The 20,714-nt window shown below is 41.0% G+C and overlaps 1 protein-coding gene across 16 annotated transcripts in view; it reads left to right on the top strand.

Annotated features, from left to right (window-relative positions):
- Aopep (aminopeptidase O) overlaps nt 1-20,714 on the top strand; it is a 316,008-nt gene that overhangs the window by 27,088 nt on the left and 268,206 nt on the right. For 12 of the 16 annotated variants that reach the window (XR_010058813.1, XR_010058815.1, XR_010058814.1 and 9 more), the window contains exon 2: nt 8,219-8,371. The exons of the other annotated variants lie outside the window; for them this stretch is intronic. Coding sequence is in view for 8 of the 12 variants with exons in the window: in XM_063276129.1 (XP_063132199.1) it covers nt 8,321-8,371 (51 nt within the window). In the remaining 4 variants the exon portion in view is untranslated. The remainder of the gene's footprint in view (nt 1-8,218; nt 8,372-20,714) is intronic. 16 annotated transcript variants of the gene reach the window in all.

The following is a 20,714-nucleotide window of genomic DNA, read 5'->3' as shown; positions in this document are numbered from 1 at the left end:
AAGAGCCCGTGCAGGGTCACACTCCTGAAATTTCATGCCAGGCCTTGAATTTAGCTGGCAGATACCTTCAGTCTGCAAATCAGAATCTAGAGAAATCACAGGAAAGTAATGAATCCCAGGAGCCCCAAGGAAGCAGACCTCCATGAAGAGGAAGAAGTGGTGTCTTTCCACACAAGGTGCTGAGGATGGTTCAAATTGGCCTTGGCTTGGTGTGAGCATCACTGCATTCAGTGTAGATGAGCTGGGTAAGAGAGGCTGAAAGAGTCAAACTGGAAAGGGAGGAGATGTGACGAGACAGAACAGAAATTTGGAAGTTGCCAGGTTTGACGGGATAATAAGAAATTCGTGGGCCACCATTGGGTACAGCCTCTGATGCTGTAGTCCCTTGAGGGCTGGAATTATGGGTGTGAGTCTCTGTGCCTGGCTCATAATTATTAAAGTGGGTTGAGAGTTAGTGGAGGGGCTGTGCCCATCTCCTTTTCAGAGCTCATCTTTCCCTCTTTATAGTTGGGAGATGAGCCATTGGTTTTCTTTGCTTTTGCAATGAAAATCATGAGCTGCTGGCTTTCCATGTGACCTTCATACAGGCAGGATATCCTGGACACCTTAGTGGGTAAGGAGGAACATTGTAGAGTCTGTTGCTTGACTCAAATAATCCTGGGCCTGTATCTCCAAGCATCTACCTTTTCCCTTTCCCATGAAATAATAATATTAGGGACTGCAGAAGATAGTTCTCCCAAAGAAGGCAGTGACGAGGTATAGAGCTGGGAATTGCATGACTAAAGGCTGCTTACTTTTGGCAATTTAACTCTGCTATTCTGTGGCCAAAAGCCACTGGCTTCTGTCAATTAACTCCTGATGATAGTATCAGGGGATTCAGAAAAAAGGGCTTAGTTACCTGGGATCTTTTCTCTCTGGCTCAAGGGCCCCTCTCATTGTAGTCACCAGGGTAGAAGCTCAGAGTTCATTAACTCTTCATGAGTTAGAGAGAAAAGAAAAGGAGAAAGTCGGGCTGGAGCACTGATTGCTCTTCCAGAGGTCCTGAGTTCAATTCCCAGCAACCACATGGTGGCTCATAACCATCTGTAATGAGATCTGATGCCCTCTTCTGGTGCATCTGAAGACAACTACAGTGTACTTAAATAAATCTTTAAAAAAAAGAAAAAAGAAAAGAAGAAAGTCAGGCATACACACACACACACACACACACACACACACACACACACACACATTGGTTGGCCCCAACCATCTGATTCATTAATTTCATAAGTACACATGCAAACTTATAAACATGCACATATACCTATATATGTATGTATGTGCATACATATAGACAGACATATATACGCATATTTTGTATAAGGATAGACATATGTGTGTGTATGTTATACTCAGATCATGAGGTCCCTCCCTACAGACTATCAGAGACCAATAGGACTCCAACTCATATGCAAAAGCAAAGACTCTTTATTCAAGTTTGAGCTTGGATCCTCCAACATCTCCAGCACAGTGGAGGGTATGGGAGGCACTGAGCTGGTATAAGCCTTGCCTATTTATTATGGTAGCAGGGTGACAGACTTTCTAACTTGGCAGTTATATGATTGGTTGACATTTGCTTGTGCACTACTGTTGGCTAGTAGTGATTTCAGCTTGGTATGAAGAATGATTGCTAGCTTCATCAATCTACTTTAGACATTAGGTACATTCCCCTTAAGAACTGATTGGTTGTTGCTAGGGGTGAAATGGCTACTTGCCCAGGGGAATTGTGATTGTTACCAGGGTGACATGGCTCCTGGAACAAGTTGGGGTTTTTCTAGTAGCTGGGTTCATTCAGAGGGCAAGTGAATCATAAAATGGAGTGAAGTCAGTTGTATTGGATGGTGTTTTGCTGGGGCAAACACGTGAAGGGTTGTATCACTGAAGCAGACACAGGTGAAAGGATGATTTGTTAAAGCAAGCATGTGAAAGGACATGTAATGAAGGATTCTTTGCTAATGACACTCATGTACTGATTCTCCGTACATACATTATTGAGCTCCATTTATTGGAGCTCCGTAGAGAAAAACTGTACCAAAAAACTTCTGGTAGTATGATGCAGCTTCTTACCGCTTCCTCAGACTCTGGCTGATTGGCAAAATGATGTCATCTGACGCAGTTTCACCTGGAGTTTTGCTTAGTCAGACTCATATGCTAAGGCAAGACACATGGAGGGCACGTGATGTTTGGAGGGAGTACAAATCAGACTCAGTGGACGTGAGAAGGGCTTGTATTTAGAGCTAGCACTGCAATGCTTCTTTTTCTCACCTCTTCGCTGATTTTCACTTTGCTGAGAGAGGCAGAGCCAAGAACTGGCATTCCTGGTGATCCTAATCCCTACTGCTGTCTCTGCTAAGCATGCCACCTCTACTGACTTGAGTTTACTACCTGACTCTACCAAACTGGACTGCTAGTATATTTGTGTAGTATTTGCTAGTGGATCAAGCTGTTGCTGACCTGTGAACTGAACTGCTGATTTTCTTACAATGCAGATGGAATTTGCTTAAAAGAAACATTTTTTCTTTGTTCTTTTTCGGAGCTGGTGACCGAACCCAGGGCCTTGCGCTTCCTAGGCAAGCGCTCTACCACTGAGCTAAATCCCCAACCCCAAAAGAAACATTTCTAAACAGCTCCACTTCCCCGGTTTCATAATAACCTTTTTTATCCACTACCTCTGGTGGGTGGTAGCCTAGAAGGAAGGTTAAAGCATTTAAGAACTATCATTAAAAGTAGCCTTTGAAAAAAATTAAAGTTACAATGGAGTCTGAAAGCAATATGGAGTTTGTAATGTTAAGGTAGGCCCACACACACACACACACACACACACACACACATACACACACACACACACACACACACACACACACACACACACACACACACACATTTGGTGTTTGGTGGATGGAGAAGAGCTCCCAAACCACACTTTATTTCTTCTCGCTGGCCTTTTAATACCTTCTTAGAGAAAAGTTCTTTATAAAATTACCTTATAGATAAAATGTTACACAATAGGAGAGTTAAAGAAGGATGTCAATAGTAAGTTCAAAGCAATGTTTCATTCTGTAAGCTCATTATAAGTTCAAAGCAGCAGTTTCACATGGCCCTGCTTTATCATAGTGCACACCTGTGGTTTTATCTTTGGACCTGACCTAGAATGAATGTTTTTCCTTGATCATATAAAAAATAAAAAACGTATGGTTGTCTTTTATCCTGCTAGGCCCAGCACCTCAGTACCCCAAGATGTCTGCTAGATATCTTGGCGGAAACACATCCCAATTCTACAGCGGCCCAGTGTCTCCTGCCGCCACACACTTTCCTACACTCAAACTGTCACATAAAAGAAGACACAACACAATAATCTTTGACCCAATTGGTAAGATATAATTGCCCAAGTAAACATACATAGCCCAGTACCGTCCATCCCTTAAGAACATTAATAACAACCTGTAAATACACAGAGCAGAATCTTAACATCACCTGCCATGGCTTCTCTCTCTGTCCCTCCTCTCTCTCCCTTTCTGTTCCAGTCTCCTCCTCTTCCATCAAACTTCTCTCCTGCCCATCCTTCCTTCTCATCCAATGACAGCCCTCCTTCTATCCTGTACCTGCCCCTCACCTGTATTTTACAAATTCAGTGGAGAGAAGGTACTGATGAAGTCACCTGAGTCCTGAGTACGGGTCTAGGCAGCTATCCTTGGGGCAGTGGAATTAACATCAAAATACAGATAACCCTCGGGCAAACCACAACATAAGCCTATTTCTCTTCTTAGTGTAATTTATGAAAGTTAATTGTATTCCTTTTTGTGTAGGCTTTACTTACTGTCCTATGAAGAAGGGGCATATTCTTTTCTTGATTCTAACTTTATTACATCTTTCTGACAAAATAATTAAAACTATCTCCTTAACCTTTCTTCTTAAAAATTATTCGAATCAGATCAGAAATACTACAAAGCAATTACTTCATGTAAACATCATTAATTCATGAAAGTTCATCTTCATGTTGATCTGTAGGAAACTTGCACAATAGGGGAGGCTGATGCCCAGGAATCATTGGCTATGTAAGTGTCAGGAAAGACATACCAACAGTGAGAAGCAATCCTGGGATGACGTCTCTGGGCTGCACTTCTCCATAGTGCACCTATTGCGTCCATGCAAACTGGTACACCCTCTCCAGGAAATTCACTTACGTGCCATGGCCTTTCCTAGAAGGCTTATGTCAATAGGTAGTTTGTTGGATGTACCCTAAGTATTCTGTAATTATCAATTATTTCTCCTTTAAGTAGGTCATCTCTAATGGATAGTTTCAGTGCTTTTTGCTAGGCTTGGCCTTTCTCTTTTTTCCATAGACTCACTTCATTTCTTAATTAGCAAATACAATTATCTGTCTCTATACAAGGAGGAGTTGGCACTCTGTGGGCAGGTCTTTAACAGTTTTCACACCAAAAGACTATGTTCTAATTTTAAAATATAAATATTTTATGTGAAATATTAGAAACCCAGTATGCCATCCACTGTTTTTTACAGCTGATAGTGTCAGGAAATAAATATATCAGTGTTTGTCACAGCATATCTAAGAAATCAAGAGGCTGCAGTTGAGTGATTGGTTGACCTCTGCAGCAGGTGTAGGCCTTGACAATGAAGTGGAAGAATGAAGACTCCTTCCTTCTGTAACTTTGGAGCCCTCCTCACAGGAGTATTTTTCTGATCACCCCACTGTAATCCATTTTATGTAGCATGCTACAGAACTGAAACATTCTCTACTTCACAAGCATGATTATAATCAAAGGGATTTTAAATAGATGGAAATCACTTTCAGCCTGAGCTTTGCAAACCAGTACTTCTGATACCGTGAGCATAAACATACCAAGCAAAGAGGAATGGCCTCCTTGTGTGTAGCTCTGATAAGAGTAGCCAGAGAAAACAGACGATATCAGACAGTCTGAAACCTATCCTGATGAGTCCTGTCATGTTTCAGCAGAATTTGAAGTTCATCTTGTGCTAGTGAGGATAAAATACACTTGGCTTTTGTGTTCAGTTCCCAGACTTCTCTCTTTAACTGGTTGTCATGTCGAAGTCAAGGCCATCTGAGAGCGATCCAGACTCTGGCACAGGCTTGACTCGGCCCAGGTTCCTGCTTCATCCTCAAATGTACTTTCTGAATTTCCCAGGACAGTCAAAGCTCTGCTTGGTTTTTACCTTTTACTTATATGTTTTTTGCAGATAATCACAATAGGGTCTTTCACACATGGTTGTGAACTGCATGCAAACATTACTGTGCTTCCTGGAAGCTGTGACTTTAACAAGGGAGTCAGCACAGTTCTTACAGCTCTTAACTCATGTGGGCTTAGAGATTGATTGAGAAGTTGACATGCTTCCACATGTGGTAATTCTGCAAAGTGCTACATATTTTTATTTATAGTTAAGGGAATAAGGCAAAATCCCCCCTTGACTACATTTCTGGCATTATTTACTCAGTGATAAATGGAATTGCCTCATGAGTCTGAGTCCTGCAATGAAAGACCCTATTATAGTTTATATACATGTTAGGGTGTGGTTTGAGTTACAGCTCCAGGGGGGGGATTTAAATTCTGAATATCCTGGTAGCTTTGGACACAGTTTTCTGTGTTTCAACACTGTAAAAGAAAAGAAAGAGCAAAGGGCGAAGGTTTATGCTATAGTGCTACAAAATAATTCAAGTGAACACAGCCTAATGAACGCCAAAGTTAAAACTGTCACCAAGTTGATGACAGTCCCATGTCAACTCATGTCAGCTTGTTCTAAATACTACAGCTGTAAAATACACTAACTTTGTAAGGACACCAGTGGCCAGCATCCCCATACCAGGGAGGCAAGAGAGAGAGCTGCAAAATTCAAAGGGCCTTTTCCTCAGTGGGGGACCTCATCAAAGCCAGTGTTCCTGGAATTTCCTGGAGGATAGAGGAGGTATATATTCTGGAGGGGGTTATTAATCTTATATATATTGTATTTGTTTTAAGTTAATAGGAAATTTCTATTTTGAGTAAAGTAAAAATGTATACTCTACCTATACACAGTCTTGATGATCATCAAGACTAGGCTGCCATCTTGACAAGTATAGGAGGGCTCAATGGTTGGCAGTATAAGGTTTAGCACAGATATACTTGAGGGAAGCTTGCCTCTCCACTTAGCACTTCAAAGCTGGACTAGCCCCATTTTCTGAGTTCTTCTTGAGTATGAGAAGTCAGTGGAACGTATCAGGCTCCGTGCGTGGACTGTAGTATTTTGTACTGGCCGCTTGTAAGATTTTTCCGTCTTCTTTTGTCCAGTTTGACAATGGTGCAGTTTAGTTGGCTTCCTTTTGATTTTTACGCTTGCTCACGTCAGATGTTTTTGATCTTTACCTTTATGTTTTACCTAATTTGGAAGGTTTTACTCTTTTTGAGACCAGGCCTCTCTGTTCTGGAAGGCTGGCCCTGAGCTCCTATCTCCTACCTTACCCTGTCCAGTGCCCTGCCTATTGGCATGCACCAGCACAAATGGCCACAATCTTAGAAATAAATGGTTACTTCTAAAAAAAAAAAAAGTGTAGGTTTACCAAGAGGTTGCACAGAGAGTGAAGGGAATTACCACATAGTCATCACCAGCTTCTCCTATGTTTTCTTGTGTAATATACAGTTGTTAAATTTAGAAAGTTGTCTTTGTATAAGCTTTTAACTATAGTGTTTCCATTAATGTTCTTTTATTACTTTCTGTCCTAGCACACTTTACATTAGACACCTCCACTCTGTAACTGTCTCACATGTGCAGTTCAGAGTCCTAATGCTGTTGTTCAGTGCTGGCCAGGTGTCTTTAGGATGTCTGTCAATGTGAATGTGGTATTTTCTCATGCTCAGGGAAATATGGATTTGGGCACAATAACAAAAATGCAGGTCAGATTCAGCTGGTCTGAGAAGGGAGCAGACGTGAGGTTACCTTCAGAATGAGCTGCTTTAGGTAGGAGAGACCCACTGCAAGGCCCATGGGTTGTCTGGAAGTAGGAGAGCGTGGAGAAGAGATAAAACAGAGAGCGGAGGCGCTCCATCAAGAGAGACTGCCACTGTGTTGTAACATGACATTTCTCAAGGGAAGAATGAACCCCCATGACAAAGGAAGTTTCTGACTTTTATATGTTCCAGAGTGTGGTGGGAAGTTTTATAGCACATAATTCAGTCTAGCTTAGCCTACATGCTAAGGGTCAGGTACTGGGTGAGGGTATAAGTTTATCCTGCAATAGCAACATGTAGGAGTCTAGCTGGGCTTGTTCACAGTTGAGTGTGGGAGGAGAAAACTCCTGGAGTTGGGAGAGAGACTACAGTGGGTGTGACCTGGTTTCTGAGAGTGAGAAAGGCAGCCTGAGGGTCTACATCTAACACAATGCCCTCTCACTGCGTCCTATCAGGGTGTGAGGTGATGCCTGGTACCTTAGCACTGGTGATGTTGAACTAGGCAGTGTGAAGACTTCTGGGTTCCTCTACCCAAACAGCAGTTTTCCTTTTCTGTTCCCTAGTGTTTGCCAGGTCATATTCATCCAGCCAGCAGCCTTCTGCTTATGAGAAGAGACTTGGGTGGCAACCTCTCTCTCACGGTTCTAACCCAGGATTACCACTACTTCTTGTTCCCCTTGGTCTAGCCTTGAAGATCACTACAGGCTGGGTCCTGTCCCTTTCTGTCCCTCCCTCCTTCCTTCCCCTGGAAGATGCTGTGGTGGCTAATCTTGTCTGTCATTTTGACTGCATTTGTAATAAACTGACACCCTCTAGGATCCTCTTGTGTTCCCTGCCCTGTCCTAGAAACATCTGTCTGTCTGAGGAACCTGGTTCCTTTTGCTGGGCAGTGGTGTGTGAAGTCAGCTCTCAGAGCTGGGTGCCTTCTTCTTGCCATGGTTTTGTTTGCCATGTTTCGTTCCTTTATTTTGTTTCACCAGCCTTATTTTTTTTTTAAAGATTCAAACCATGTTGTTTAACCTTTTATTTCTCCCTAAAGGGCCCTGCGGTGCTGTGTTCATTTCTTCAACGTTTTCCTGTCTTTCAGATTGGATAATGGCTGTGTGACTATTTATCTCTCTTTACTCTTTCCTTTGAATCTCTAAGCAGCTGTCAAAAACAATCTAGTGAATTTGCATTTCATGCATACTATTTTTCAGATCTAACATTTCCTTTTGTAGGGAGCAGAGGAAGTACCGAGTGGATGTATTCTGTTGACATGGACACAGACATGACAAGGACCTTCAGAACTATGAGAACTGACAAAACCTTTCACCGTATATATGTATGGGTCAGGGTTAAAGTTGACACAGAGCCTTCTTCCTCTGGTACAAGTATGTATCTTTACATATGATTGATCAGTGTATGTAAAAGCTAGCAATTAGAGTTTCTTCAGCCTGAAATTGCTCACCTATAGAGACCTTCTGCCAGACTAACACTCCCCATTGTGCTGACATTATGTCCCAGGTTCTGGGTTGTTAACAGTGCTGGTATCATGGTTGCATCAGCGCACACAGATCACTTACTCCAGCTTCTCTGTGTCTGTGTCCTTTCTTTGTTCCCTCATTGTCCCTAGTGAAGGCTCTGAGACCTAAGCTCTACAGGAGGTAGCATCCTTCTGTTTCTTTTATCTCCAGTAATTTCTGCTTCTCCAAGTTTTCCTTTCAGTTTATTTTGTCACAGCGTTTATTCCCTTAGTTATAGTGAAATGTGGTTTTAATTCTTGCTTGTTAATGTAGATTTGGCTGCACCAGCTGGTTCCCTGATTGCTTTTTCTTTGAGTGTATTCATATTTTCTTTTTCTTTTTTTTTAAAGCTGTTGAGTACTTTGGGGCTATGACCCATACTTTGTAAAGACTCCAGATTCTGTTGTTCCCTGAAGAATGTTAATATTGTTAATATCGTAAGGCAGTTACTTTGGATAAACCCAAACCTCCTCTAACTGTGCTTTCTCTGGTGGACAGTAATAAAGCTCTCAGTTTAGCTCAGTCCCAATGACCTTTGTGGAGCTGATAAGATTGCCCTGTAATGTGCACAGTTAACATCAGCACTTAGGAAGCAGAGGCAGGGAATCCAGCAGCTAACGATTGTACACAGTATTTAAAACCATGCAAAGATACCCAGCAAGACTTTGTCTCACAAATCTAGCCACCAGGCATCGTGCAATATAGGGTCCTGATTGTGGGTGTCAATTTTCTGAAGTCTGTTTTATTCTCCTGCTGTGCAATTAGTCCTACAGCCCATAGAGAACCATTGGGTTCTCTAGCTAGTGAGACTGCAGGATTTCATGTAAGTTTTATCTGTCTGCCCATCACAAACTAGGTAGAACCTGCTTTGGGGAGAAAAAAATTTCAAATGTGAAACCTAGTGTCATCCTCTTCTTGTAAGTGTCAGCCTCAGTGGGAGAGGCAGTGCCTAGCCTCTTAAGAGACTTGAAGTGCCAGGTTGGGGGATACCAGAATGGGGGCACCTACTCAGAGAGGGAAGGGGGTGACCCAGAGACAGGCAGTGAGCAGGTTATAAAGTGAATAAGTAAAAAGATAAAATTAAGTTAAAAAAGAAAAGAAACAAGCTTCCAAAGGATAATGATAAAATAAAGTATAAGATAAAACAAAAAAACTAACACATCAAAATTAGACATAACAAGCAGAAGGAAAAGAGTACAAGAGAAGGCACAAGAATTAAATACTCTCTGTGTGCACACTTCATGAAAATACTAAACTGAAAGCCATAATACCCTTTGTATTCCCCAATCCCCCACCCCCACACAGAATACTTGGTACAGACCTGTCTCTGAGTTCATGGGCGCTTTGATTCTATGATTTAGAGGACCTTGTTTTCTTGGTGTCCTCCTTCTCCTCTGCCCCTCACACTTGCCTCCTCATCTGTAGGGGTCCTGAGCCTTGAGGGGATGGGTTTTATAGACATATTCAGTTTAGGGTTATGTGTTCCAAGATCTCTTACTCTCTGTATCTCTATGGATCCATGTTTGTTCCCATCCGCTGCAGGAGGAGACTTCTCTGATATTGGCTGAGCCAAGACTGATCTATATGAGCATAGATAGCAAAATGTTATTAGGAGTCATTTTCTTGTCACTTTAAAAGAAAAAAGGACTGCAGTATTCAGTTTGACTTAGGTCAACTGTCAAGTCTCAGGTTCTTGGTCACCCAAGCAGTGTTGGCTATGGGTTCCATCTTGTGGAGTGGGTCTTAAGTCAAAGCAGATATTGGTTGGTTATTCCCACAAGCTTTGTGCAACCATTGCCCTGGCATGTCTTGCAGCTGGGACAGCACTGTAGATCAAAGAGTTTGTGGCTGGGTTGGTGTTTACATTTCCATTTTGGTGGCCTGAAGAGTATCTTCCATACCAATGAGACTAGAGTATGGATGTCAAGGTCCTATGTAGGTGCCAGCTTGACCTCTCCATGTTCAGTGTGTTGTGTGAATGTTGTGTTCAGCAATCGGGCCTTGCTGTCTGTTTGCAATGACCTATTGTCTTGGCAGCAGCCATAGGACCCGTTGGTCAACAACTCAATTAGGTGTAACCTAATCCTGCTACTGGAAGCTTCATTTGATGACAAGAGATGGCCTATTGAGGTTCTGTCTCCTCCATTAGCTGGCAATTTCATTTAGATCACCTTCATATGTGTATATATTTCAGGGAGTTTTACTGTATTTGGTTTTCATACCATCCCTCAAATGGTCCTTAATTTAAGCTGTCTCTCTCTTTATTCCTGCCCTTGTACCTCTCTCCCTCCCACTCCTAAGTTGATCCTCCTCTTTGAGTCCCAACCCAACATCTATAACTATCTAGTTATTTCCTTTTCTAAATGAGATCTGCACCCCACCCCATCTCTTCCTCTATACCTGACAACTGTGAATCTATGGATGGTAGCTTGGTCATCATTGAGTTAATGACTAGTATCCACAAATGGGCGAATGCATGCTACATTTGTCTTCTGGGTCTAGGATAACTCACTTGGGATGGTCTTTCTAGTTTTATTCATTAACCTGTGAATTACATGGTTTCACTTTTTGAATAATGACTGAGTAAATGCTCCATTGTATAAACGTGCCACATTTTCTTTATCCAGTTCTTCTGTTGAGGGACATCTAGGTTGTTTTCTAATATCTGGTTATTATGAAGAGAACAGAAATGAACATCGATGAGCAAGTGTGTCTGTGGTAGGATGAAGTGTCCATTGGGTACATGCCTAGGAATGGTATAGCTGAGTCTTCAGACAGATTGATTCCACCTTTCTGAAGAACTGCCACACCAATCCTCAAGTTTATTCTTTTACCAGTAGTGGCTGAGTGTTCTTGCTCTACATCCTTACCAGCAGGAGCTGCCATTTGTCTATAATCGCAGCCATTCTGACAGGTATAGGATGGAATCTCAAAGTGTTTCCATTTGTATTCCCCTGATGGGCTAACAGTGTTGAGCATTTCTTTAAGTGTTTCTCAGCCATTTGAGTTTCCTCTTTTGAGAAATCTGTTTAGATCTGTACCCCAATTTTAATTGGGTTATTTGTTTTCTTGATAACCAGTTTTTTTTTCAGTTCTTTATATATTTTCGTTTTTTAAAGGTCAACATTTAGTTGAGGCTGTCTTACAGCTTCAGAGGGTTAGTCCAATATCATCAGGTGGGAAGCATGGCGCTGGCGGAGCTGAGAGTTCTACATCTTTTCTTTTCTTTTTTTTTTTGGCGGGGGGAGGAATTGGGGGGCAGTGGTAATGTTCACTGTCACTGTCTTTCTTCAGACACACCAGAAGAGGGCATCAGATCCCATTACAGATGGTTGTGAGCTGCCATGTGGTTGCTGGGAATTGAATTCAGGACCTCTGGAAGAGCAGTCGGTGCTCTTAACCCTTAAGTCATCTCTCCAGCCCTCTTTATATATTTTCAATATTAGTTCTGTCTAAGATGTGTAGTTGGTAAAAATCATTTCACATACTATAGGCTGTTGCTTTGTCTGAATGATAGTGTCCTCTTTCCATGCAGAAGCTTTTCAGTTTCATGAGGTTCTATGTATTAATTGTTGATCTTAGTGTCTGCACTAATGCTGTTCAGTTCAGAAAGTCATCTCCTTTCTCAATGCGTTGAAGGCTGTTCCCCACCTTCTTTTCTGTATCTGGTTTTATGCTTTATGAAATCCATTTGGAATTGAGTTTTGTGTAGAGTGATAAGTATGGATCTATTTGGATTCTTCTACATGTAACCATTGAGTTTCACCAGCACTATTTGTTGAAGATGCTATCTTTTTTAGTGTGTATATATCTGGCTTCTTTATCAAAAATCAAGTGTTCTATATGCCATAGTTAGGGTTTTGTTTCTGTGAGGAGAAACCATGACCAAGGCAACTCTTACAAAGGCAAGTATTTAACTGTGGCTGGCTTACAGTTTAGTACATTATCATCATCATGGTGGGAAGCATAGAGAATCCAAGAGTTCTATGTCTTGATTTGAAGGCAGCCATAAGGAGACTGGAATTCCATACTGGGAAGAGCTTGAGCATAGGATACCTCAAAGCCCCATCCCTACAATTACACACTTCCTCTAATAAGGCCACACCTAGTAGTTGCAGTCTTTATAGCCAAGTATTCAAACACATGAATCAATGGGGTCCATACCTTCTCAGATTTATATTTGGGTCTTCAATTTGATTCCATTTACCAATGGATCTGTTTCTGTGCCAATACCAGAGCTTATTTATTATACAATTTATATAATATACAATCTGTAGTACAATTTGAAATCAGGGTATGGTGATATCTCCCCCAATTATTTTACTATTCAAGATTGTTTAGCTATCTTGTTTTTTTTTTTTCCTTGTGTTTCCATATGAAGCTGAAAATTGTCCTTTTAAGATCTGCGAAGAATTGTGTTGGAATTGTGATGAGGATTGCATTAAATCTGTAGATTGCTTTTGGTAGATTGGCCATTTTTACTCTGTTAATTCTACTGACCTATGAACATGGGAGATCTTTCCATTTTCTGATATCTGCGATTTCTTTCTTCAGTGCTTTAAATTTTTAACCATACAAATCTTTCACTTGCTTAGTTACAGTTACCACAACATATTTTGTACTATTGGAGGCTATTGTAAAGGGTGTTGTTTCCTTGGTTTCTTTCCCAGTCTATTTGTCATTTGTATAGGAGGGCTACCAAAATCTGTGAGTTGATGTTTGTAACCAGCTACTTTGCTGAAAATGTTTATCAACTATAAGAGTTCCCTGGTGGGTTTTTTAAAATTGTTTATGTATACTATCATATAAGATACTTTGATTTCTTCCTTTCTAATTCTATACTCCCTTGATTTCCTTCAGTTGTCTTATTGATCTAACTAGAATTTCAAATACTATATTGAATAGGTATGGAGAGAGTGGACAGCCTTGTCTTGCTCCTGATTTAAGTGGAATTCTTTTGAGTATCTCTCCATTTAAGTTGATGTTGGCTTTGGGCTTGCTGTAAACTGTCTTTATAATGTTGAGGGTGTATCCCTTGTATCCCTAATCTCTCTAGGACTTTGATCATGAAGGAAGATTGGATTTTGTCAAAGGCATTTTCTGCATCTCTCACTAGAGATGATCATATGATTTTTGCCTTTTGTCTGTTTATATGGTGAATTTTATATATTGAGTTAAATATGTTGAACCATCCCTACATCTCTGAGATGTGTTCTTGAATTCTGTTTCAAAGTATTTTATTGAAAATTTTGCATCTATGCACATAAAAAAATCATCTATAATTCTTTCTTTGTTGGGTCTTTATATAGTTTGGGTAACAGGGTAACTGTGGCCTCATAAAATGAACTGGGCAATATTTCTTGTGTTTCCATTTTGTATAATAATTTGAGGAGTATTGGTATTAACCTGTGTTTGGAATTCTGGCAGAATTCTGTGCTAAAACCATCTGACCCTGGCTTTTTGTTGTATAGGGGTCTTCTAATGACTGCTTCTATTTCACTAGGGGTTATAGGTCTGTTTAAATTGCTTATCTGATCTTGATTTAACTTTGGTAAGTGGCACCTATTGAGAAATTTTTATATATATTTATACATATTTATATGTTTTTTTTCAATTCAATAGAGTACAAGTTTTATTATTGGATTTTTTAAATTTACATTTCAAATGTTGTTCCCTTTCCCGGTTTCCCGGACATAAGCACCCTATCCCATCCCCTCCCCTTCTTCTATAAGGGTGTTCCCCTTCCAAACCACTCCCTCTTCCTGCCCCCCCAACATTCCCTTACATTGGGGGGTCCAGCCTTAGCAGGACCAAGGGCTTTTCCACCCATTGGTGCCCAACAAGGCCATCCTCTGCTACATATGCAGTTGGAGCCATGGGTCAGTCCATGTATAGTCTTTGGGTAGTGGTTTAGTCCCTGGGAGCTCTGGTTGGTTGGCATTGTTGTTCATATGGGGTCTCAAGCCCCTTCAGCTCCTTCAGTCCTTTCTCTAATTCCTCCAACAAAGATCCCGTTCTCAGTTCAGTGGTTTGCTGCTAGCATTCGCCTCTGCATTTCAGCCCTGAATTCGATTATTTCTTACCATTTCCTCCTTTTTTTCCAAGATTTCTTCTTTCTGTTCTAGAGCTTGCAGGTGTGTTGTTAATTTGCTAGTATGAGATTTCTCCAGTTTTTTTTTTTTACATAGGTGCTTAGAGCTATGAACTTGTCTCTTAAAACTGTCTTCATTGTGTCTTGTAAGTTTGATGTGTTATGTATATTTTCATTCAATTCTAGAAAGTCTTTAATTTCTTTCTCCATTTCTATCTTGAACAATATTTCATTCCATATGAGTTGTTCAGTTTCTATGAATTTGTAAGCTTCCTGTTGTTTCTGTTGATAACCAACTTTGATTTGTGGTGATTAGATAAGATGAGGGTTTTACTTCAGTTTTCTTGTATCTGTTGAGACTTTGTGTCTGTGCATGTGGTCAATTTTGGAAAAAGTTCTGTGAGGTGCAAAGGAAAGGTATATTCTTTTGTGGTTGGGTAAAGTGTTCTATAAATATCTGTTAATTCCCTTTGGTTTATAACATCAGTTGTCTCCAGCATTTCTCTAATTAATTTTTGTCTGGATAATCTGTCTTTTGCTAAGAGTGTGGTATTAAAATATCCCACTATCAGTATGTGAGGGTCAATGTGTGATTTAAGCTGTAATAGTGCTTTGTTTAAGAACTTTGTGCCCCTTTGTTTAATGTACAAATGTTAAGAATTGCAGTGCTGAGCTGGGAATGGTGTCCCATGCCTTTAATCCCAGCACTTAGGGGGCAGAGGTAAGTGGATCTCTTATGTTTGAGGACAGCCTGGTCTACATTGTGAGTTATAGGACACCCAGGGTTACAAAGAGAGACCGTATGTTTAAAAAGACATTGCAGCGTTCTCTGGGTGGAATTTTTGTGCCTGTGTTTGTCTCTTCTGGTTAGTTTTGGTTTGTGGTCTATTTTGTCAGATGTTAAAATGGCTGCACCAGCTTGCTTCTCACATTCATTTGCTTACAATATCTTTTTCTATATTTTTACCCTGAAGAGATTACTATCCTTGATGTTAAAGTGTGTTTCTTAGATGGAGCAGAAGGATGGATTTTGTTATTGTATCCATTCTGTCAGACTGTGTGTTTTTATTGGGGAATTGAGACCATCGATAGTGACAGATATCAATGAGCAGTATTTGTTGATTCCTGTTATTTTGTTGTTGTAGTTGTGGTGGTGATGGTGGTGGTGGTGTGTGTCTGTGTGTGTACATGATACATTCCATGTGTGGAGATCAGAGGACTAGTTCCAGGAGTGAGTTTTCACCTTTCACCTTGTTGAGGCAGTGTATATCTGTATTTTGCGGTATATTCCAGTTTAGTTGATATTGATTTAGCTTCAGTGTGATTTTTTTTGTTTCTACTTTTTAATCTCATTTCAGAAATTCTGGGGTTACAAATGTGCCTTACTGCATCCAACTTTTTACAAGGTTCTGGGATTAAAATTTAGGTCATCAAGATTAATTTACCTCTGTTGACTTGCTAGTCTGAGATTATTTATTCCTTGTGTTTTCTTGGGCCGGTTAACCTTTTTAGTTTGGAGTTTTCTCCTAGTGTCTTCTGTAGAGCTGGATATGTAAATAGACGTTCCTTAAATTTAATTTTGTCATGGAATGTCTTGTTTCCTTCATCCATTGTGGTGTAGTGGTCTGGGCTGGCATCTGTGGTCTCTTAGAGTCTGTAGAACATCTGTCTAGGCCTTTCTGGCTTTTAGAATCTCCATTGAGAACTCAAGTATTATTCTAATTTTGTCTTTATGTTACTTGACCTTTTTCCCTTGTAGATTTTAATGTTTTTCTTTGTTCTGTGTGTTTAGTGTTTGGTTATTATCTGCTGAGGAGACTTTCTTCTCTAGTCAAGTCGATTTGGTGTTCCCATGCTTGTACCTTAATAGGCCTCTCCCTTGTTAGGTTAGGGAAATTTTCTTCTATGATTTTATTTAAATTTTTTCCTTATCTTTGACCTGGGTTCCTTCTTTTTTTTTTTATTCTTTTTTTCGGAGCTGGGGACCGAACCCAGGGCCTTGCACTTCCTAGGCAAGCGCTCTACCACTGAGCTAAATCCCCAACCCCAACCTGGGTTTCTTCTTATTAGTCTTACAGACTTCCTAGATATTTTGTAACAAGAGTTTTTTAGATCTAGCATTTTCTTTGATCAAGGTATCCATTTTTTTTATTATATCTTTAATGCTTGAGAATCTCTCTTCCATCTCTTGCACTCTGTTAGTGAAGTTCCTGTTCATGTTTCTAAATTTTGCTTTTCCAGATTTCTCCCAGTTTGGGTTTTCTGTATTGATTCTATTTCCACTTTCATATCTTGAACTGTTTTATTTGTCTCCTTTTACTGTTTGTTTGTGTTTTCGTGGGTTTCTTTAATTGTTTACTTGTTCTCTAAGGACCTCTTCTTATTCATAAAGGTCTTTTCTTGTGTTTCAGCTCTGTTGCTATACCCAAGATCTTCTGTCGGATGGTTACTGGGCTCTAGTGGAGCTATATTGTCCAGGCTGTTATTGATTGTACTTTTATGCTGGTTTGTAGGGATCTGGGTTTGGGATGATTATAGGTCTCGTGCTCATGTCTAGTCTTGTCTTTGTTGGATGGGTATTTTGTTTCTTGGTTTCTGTGGACATCTCTGGTTCTTAGGAAGATGTGTTGGCTATGTGTTCTAGCCTGGCAGAAAATTCTTCTGGAATCCTGATAGGTCCCAGTTGGGAGAGGGATGTTAGAAGTGGAAGATCTATATGGTCCCCAGGAGATAAGGTTCAGAGATGGTAGGCCTTGGCAGGTGGTCTACTGCAGAACCAGGGATGAGACTTGGGGATTGGATCTGGAGGAGCCAGAGGGAGAGGTGAAAACCACCTGCTTCCCTGGCTGAAGTTATGTTTGCCAAATCTTAAAGATAAGGCTGTCCTTCTCTGAGGGCTAGCAGCTCGCAGAGTGAAAGCTAGAGCCTCTCACTGTGTGCAGTGCAGAAGGGTGAACATAATCAGGAATTCCTCCTTTGGCCCCGAGTCAACTGCAAGGGGAAAAATGAAGTGGAAAAGATGTGGTGTGAAGGAGGCATAGGTGTGTCCTAGAAAACATGGTCAGCCTGAAGGTGGTTTGTCAGGGAATGACTTTACTAGACTGTAGAATTTTGTGAACCAGAACTGTTTTGTAAATACTGTTAAGTCCACAAGTGTGTCCAGTCTCAGCTTCACAGATAGCTCCACTCAGCATAGCCATGAACCCGAAATGTATCAGCAGTCTGAGGTATATATGGCACAGAAAACGTAAAGGACCTGATATCTACACCTTACTCTGTAGCTTGGAAGGAGCATGGAGTGATTTTTTTCCGTCACTTCATGTAGAAATGTGTCAAAGAAGTCTGTCTCAGGCCACACTGTAGGAGCTGGGCCGTCTCTCTTTTCTGATGTGTTGCTTTAGCTGTACACGAATCTCCTGGAGCCTTTCGAGGGTGTTTCTGAACATTTGAGCATTGGAACACAAAGTGTGCATGCTTCAGAGGCTGCAGTGGGTAGCTGAGGAAAACTAACTAAAGGTTTTGATAGAGAGGGAGGCCTTTCCATGTTATAGCTTATGACAGCACATGGAAAATGCTTCAGTGAAGCAAGCTGACACTTAAAATCAGAGCGCAGTAATAGCCAGAAGTGCTGAAGTCAACAGGCTTCATAGAAGTATGGTTGCCATCTGCTGAGAAAGCCTTTCAGAGTAGCCACAGACACGCATTTGCAACCACAGCCAGTTCATTTTTTCCTTAAATGTGGGACTGTGACCTTGATTGACGCCAACAAGAGCTGTGTACTTCCAGAGAAGGGAGACCTAGTTCATGCACAAATCCAACACAAGTAGAAAATAGGTGAAGGAGAACCAAGGTATGTGGGCTTTCACAATACACTCAGTTCAGACGACGATGCTGTTCATTATCTCTTGGGGTAGCTTTAAACACCCTCTCCCGAGAGAGAGAGAGAGAGAGAGAGAGAGAGAGAGAGAGAGAGAGAGAGAGAGAGAGAAGAAAGGAAAAGGGAAGAAAAAATGGCCAAAAGAAAAACTCATTTCTGGGCTATGGATTGAAAAGGATAGGTGAGGGTGTGAAAAGTCTTTGGGTGATAGTCAGTGATTTGGATAATATTAGTGAGACACCATGTGACCTGGAGGAATCACTCATCAACAACAGAGGAATGGTCGACTTTTGTGCAAAGCGCTCTGTCTCTCTGGGTCTTGTGGTTGACTGCTGCAAAACAAGAGATTTGGACTGAGTGTGCCCAAAGAATTTTTTGTTTTAAAGTTCAATGAATTAAAGACAGGTTAAAGTAGCAAACAGAGCAGTGGTCCATCTTTACAGAGATGTAGATGGAGGTGTAATTATCTCAAGGTTTGATCCCTAGAACTGTGTGCATCAATATAAGCAACAGGGCCAGGTTTGATCCCTAGAACTGTGTGCATCAATATAAGCAACAGGGCCAGGGCTGCTCATTTATGAAGATAGAGACCTTCTGACATCAGGAACAGGAGGGGATTATTAACAAAGAAAATACTGGCAAGGGAAAATACCAAAGGAAACAAGGGTCTAAGTATAATAAATAGTGACTGATGCTGACTGCTTGTTTCTGTCACTTCCTTCTTTGTGGCAAGAGAAACTTGGCTGTGACTTTACTTCTTAAGAAGGTAGACATATCATGTAATCCAGTTAGTCATGCTTTGCTCAGCTCCCTTTTTCTTTGGGGGAGCATTCTGGCAACAGAACATTCTCTGGTCTTCTAGTCATATGTCCTAGATGAAGTGGCCACTACTTCTGGGTGCTCTGACCTGTTTCAGCATCGACCAATGGCCATATGAGTATATTTCATTTGGAATTCATTTTCCTTTGACTCCTTCAGTAAGCCACACTCTCAGTTTAGCTTTAACCAGTAATAGTGCAGGTAGGTTAATATCCACTGTAATTCTCTATATGATCAGAATTTTTGTACAAAAGTCCCTGAAAGTTGGAGTTCAAAAGAGACAGCAGTCCCTTTATTGAGAAGAATAGTGTTCCCTCTGCATTAGGAAGAGGCATGAATTACAAAGTCCTAGAGGTTCTTTGCATTTCAGATTCATGAGCATCCCAGGAAGGTAGGGCGTTCAAATGAGCTGAGAATGAGCATCAAGTAGAGCAGTGGAGAGCTTAGAGACAAGACTTAGCATGGCTTCCGTGCAAACAGTCCTGGAGACTCTGCTGAAGAAAACCAAAGCTTGTCAGTGACAAATACAAAAGCATGTAAAGTCCACACCAAAGCTGGCATGATGGGAATAGTAGCTATGGCAGCACTTGGGGGCTGAGGTGGGATCCCAGGGACAAATTGGGCAGCATAGAGATCCAGCTTCTCAAAAACGTCTGTGCCAAATTGCAGGCACTTCAGAACCATCAGCCCCTGGCCGCCAGAGAACTACTGCTGGGGTTGATAGTGACGGTTTTGATAGCCGGCCTGACGGATGGGGCTCTACAGTAGCTGCCTTATACCATACCATAGCATCGAAACAAGAGCTGAGCATGGCTCTGTAGCACATGGTGTATTCTTAAATTATATACATTCTCAGAAATAAATGACCCCCATGGGAGTCAGCTAATGAGTAGCTGTGTGAATAAATGCTAAACTGTCTCTTTGGGTGTTATAGTTTAGATATTGTTTGTTCTTTCTCTCTGTCTTCCTCCTTGCCTTCCTCTTTCTCCCTCCACACTTCACCCAACTGCGCACACACTTACGTCTCTGAGTGCCTTGTGTGTTCCGAGATCTTTTCTTTTAAGTCTAAGCATACAATGACATTATGGTTTAATTCCTATATATTCCCTGCACTCAGGAGACAGAAGCAGAAGGTTGCTTGGAGTTTGCAGCCAGTCTGGACTACATAGCAAGTTCTAGATTGGCTACAGTATTTATGAGACCCTACCTCAAAAGCAAAATACAAAAACAAAGAAATCTTAGTCAACAAAATAGTATATATACTTGTTGTAAAATATAAAAAATAAAAAAAGTAAGGTTGTCTTTTACCTGCTCTAGGTCCAGCACCTCAGTGCCCCAAGATATCTGCTAGATACCTTGGTGGAAACACATCCCAACTCCGCGGTGGCCCAGTGTCTCCTGCCGCCACACACACAACACAATAA

This window comes from Rattus norvegicus, chromosome 17 (genome assembly GCF_036323735.1).
Source record: "Rattus norvegicus strain BN/NHsdMcwi chromosome 17, GRCr8, whole genome shotgun sequence".
Taxonomy (NCBI): Eukaryota; Metazoa; Chordata; class Mammalia; order Rodentia; family Muridae; genus Rattus; species Rattus norvegicus.
This window is presented reverse-complemented; position numbering and strand designations above follow the sequence as displayed.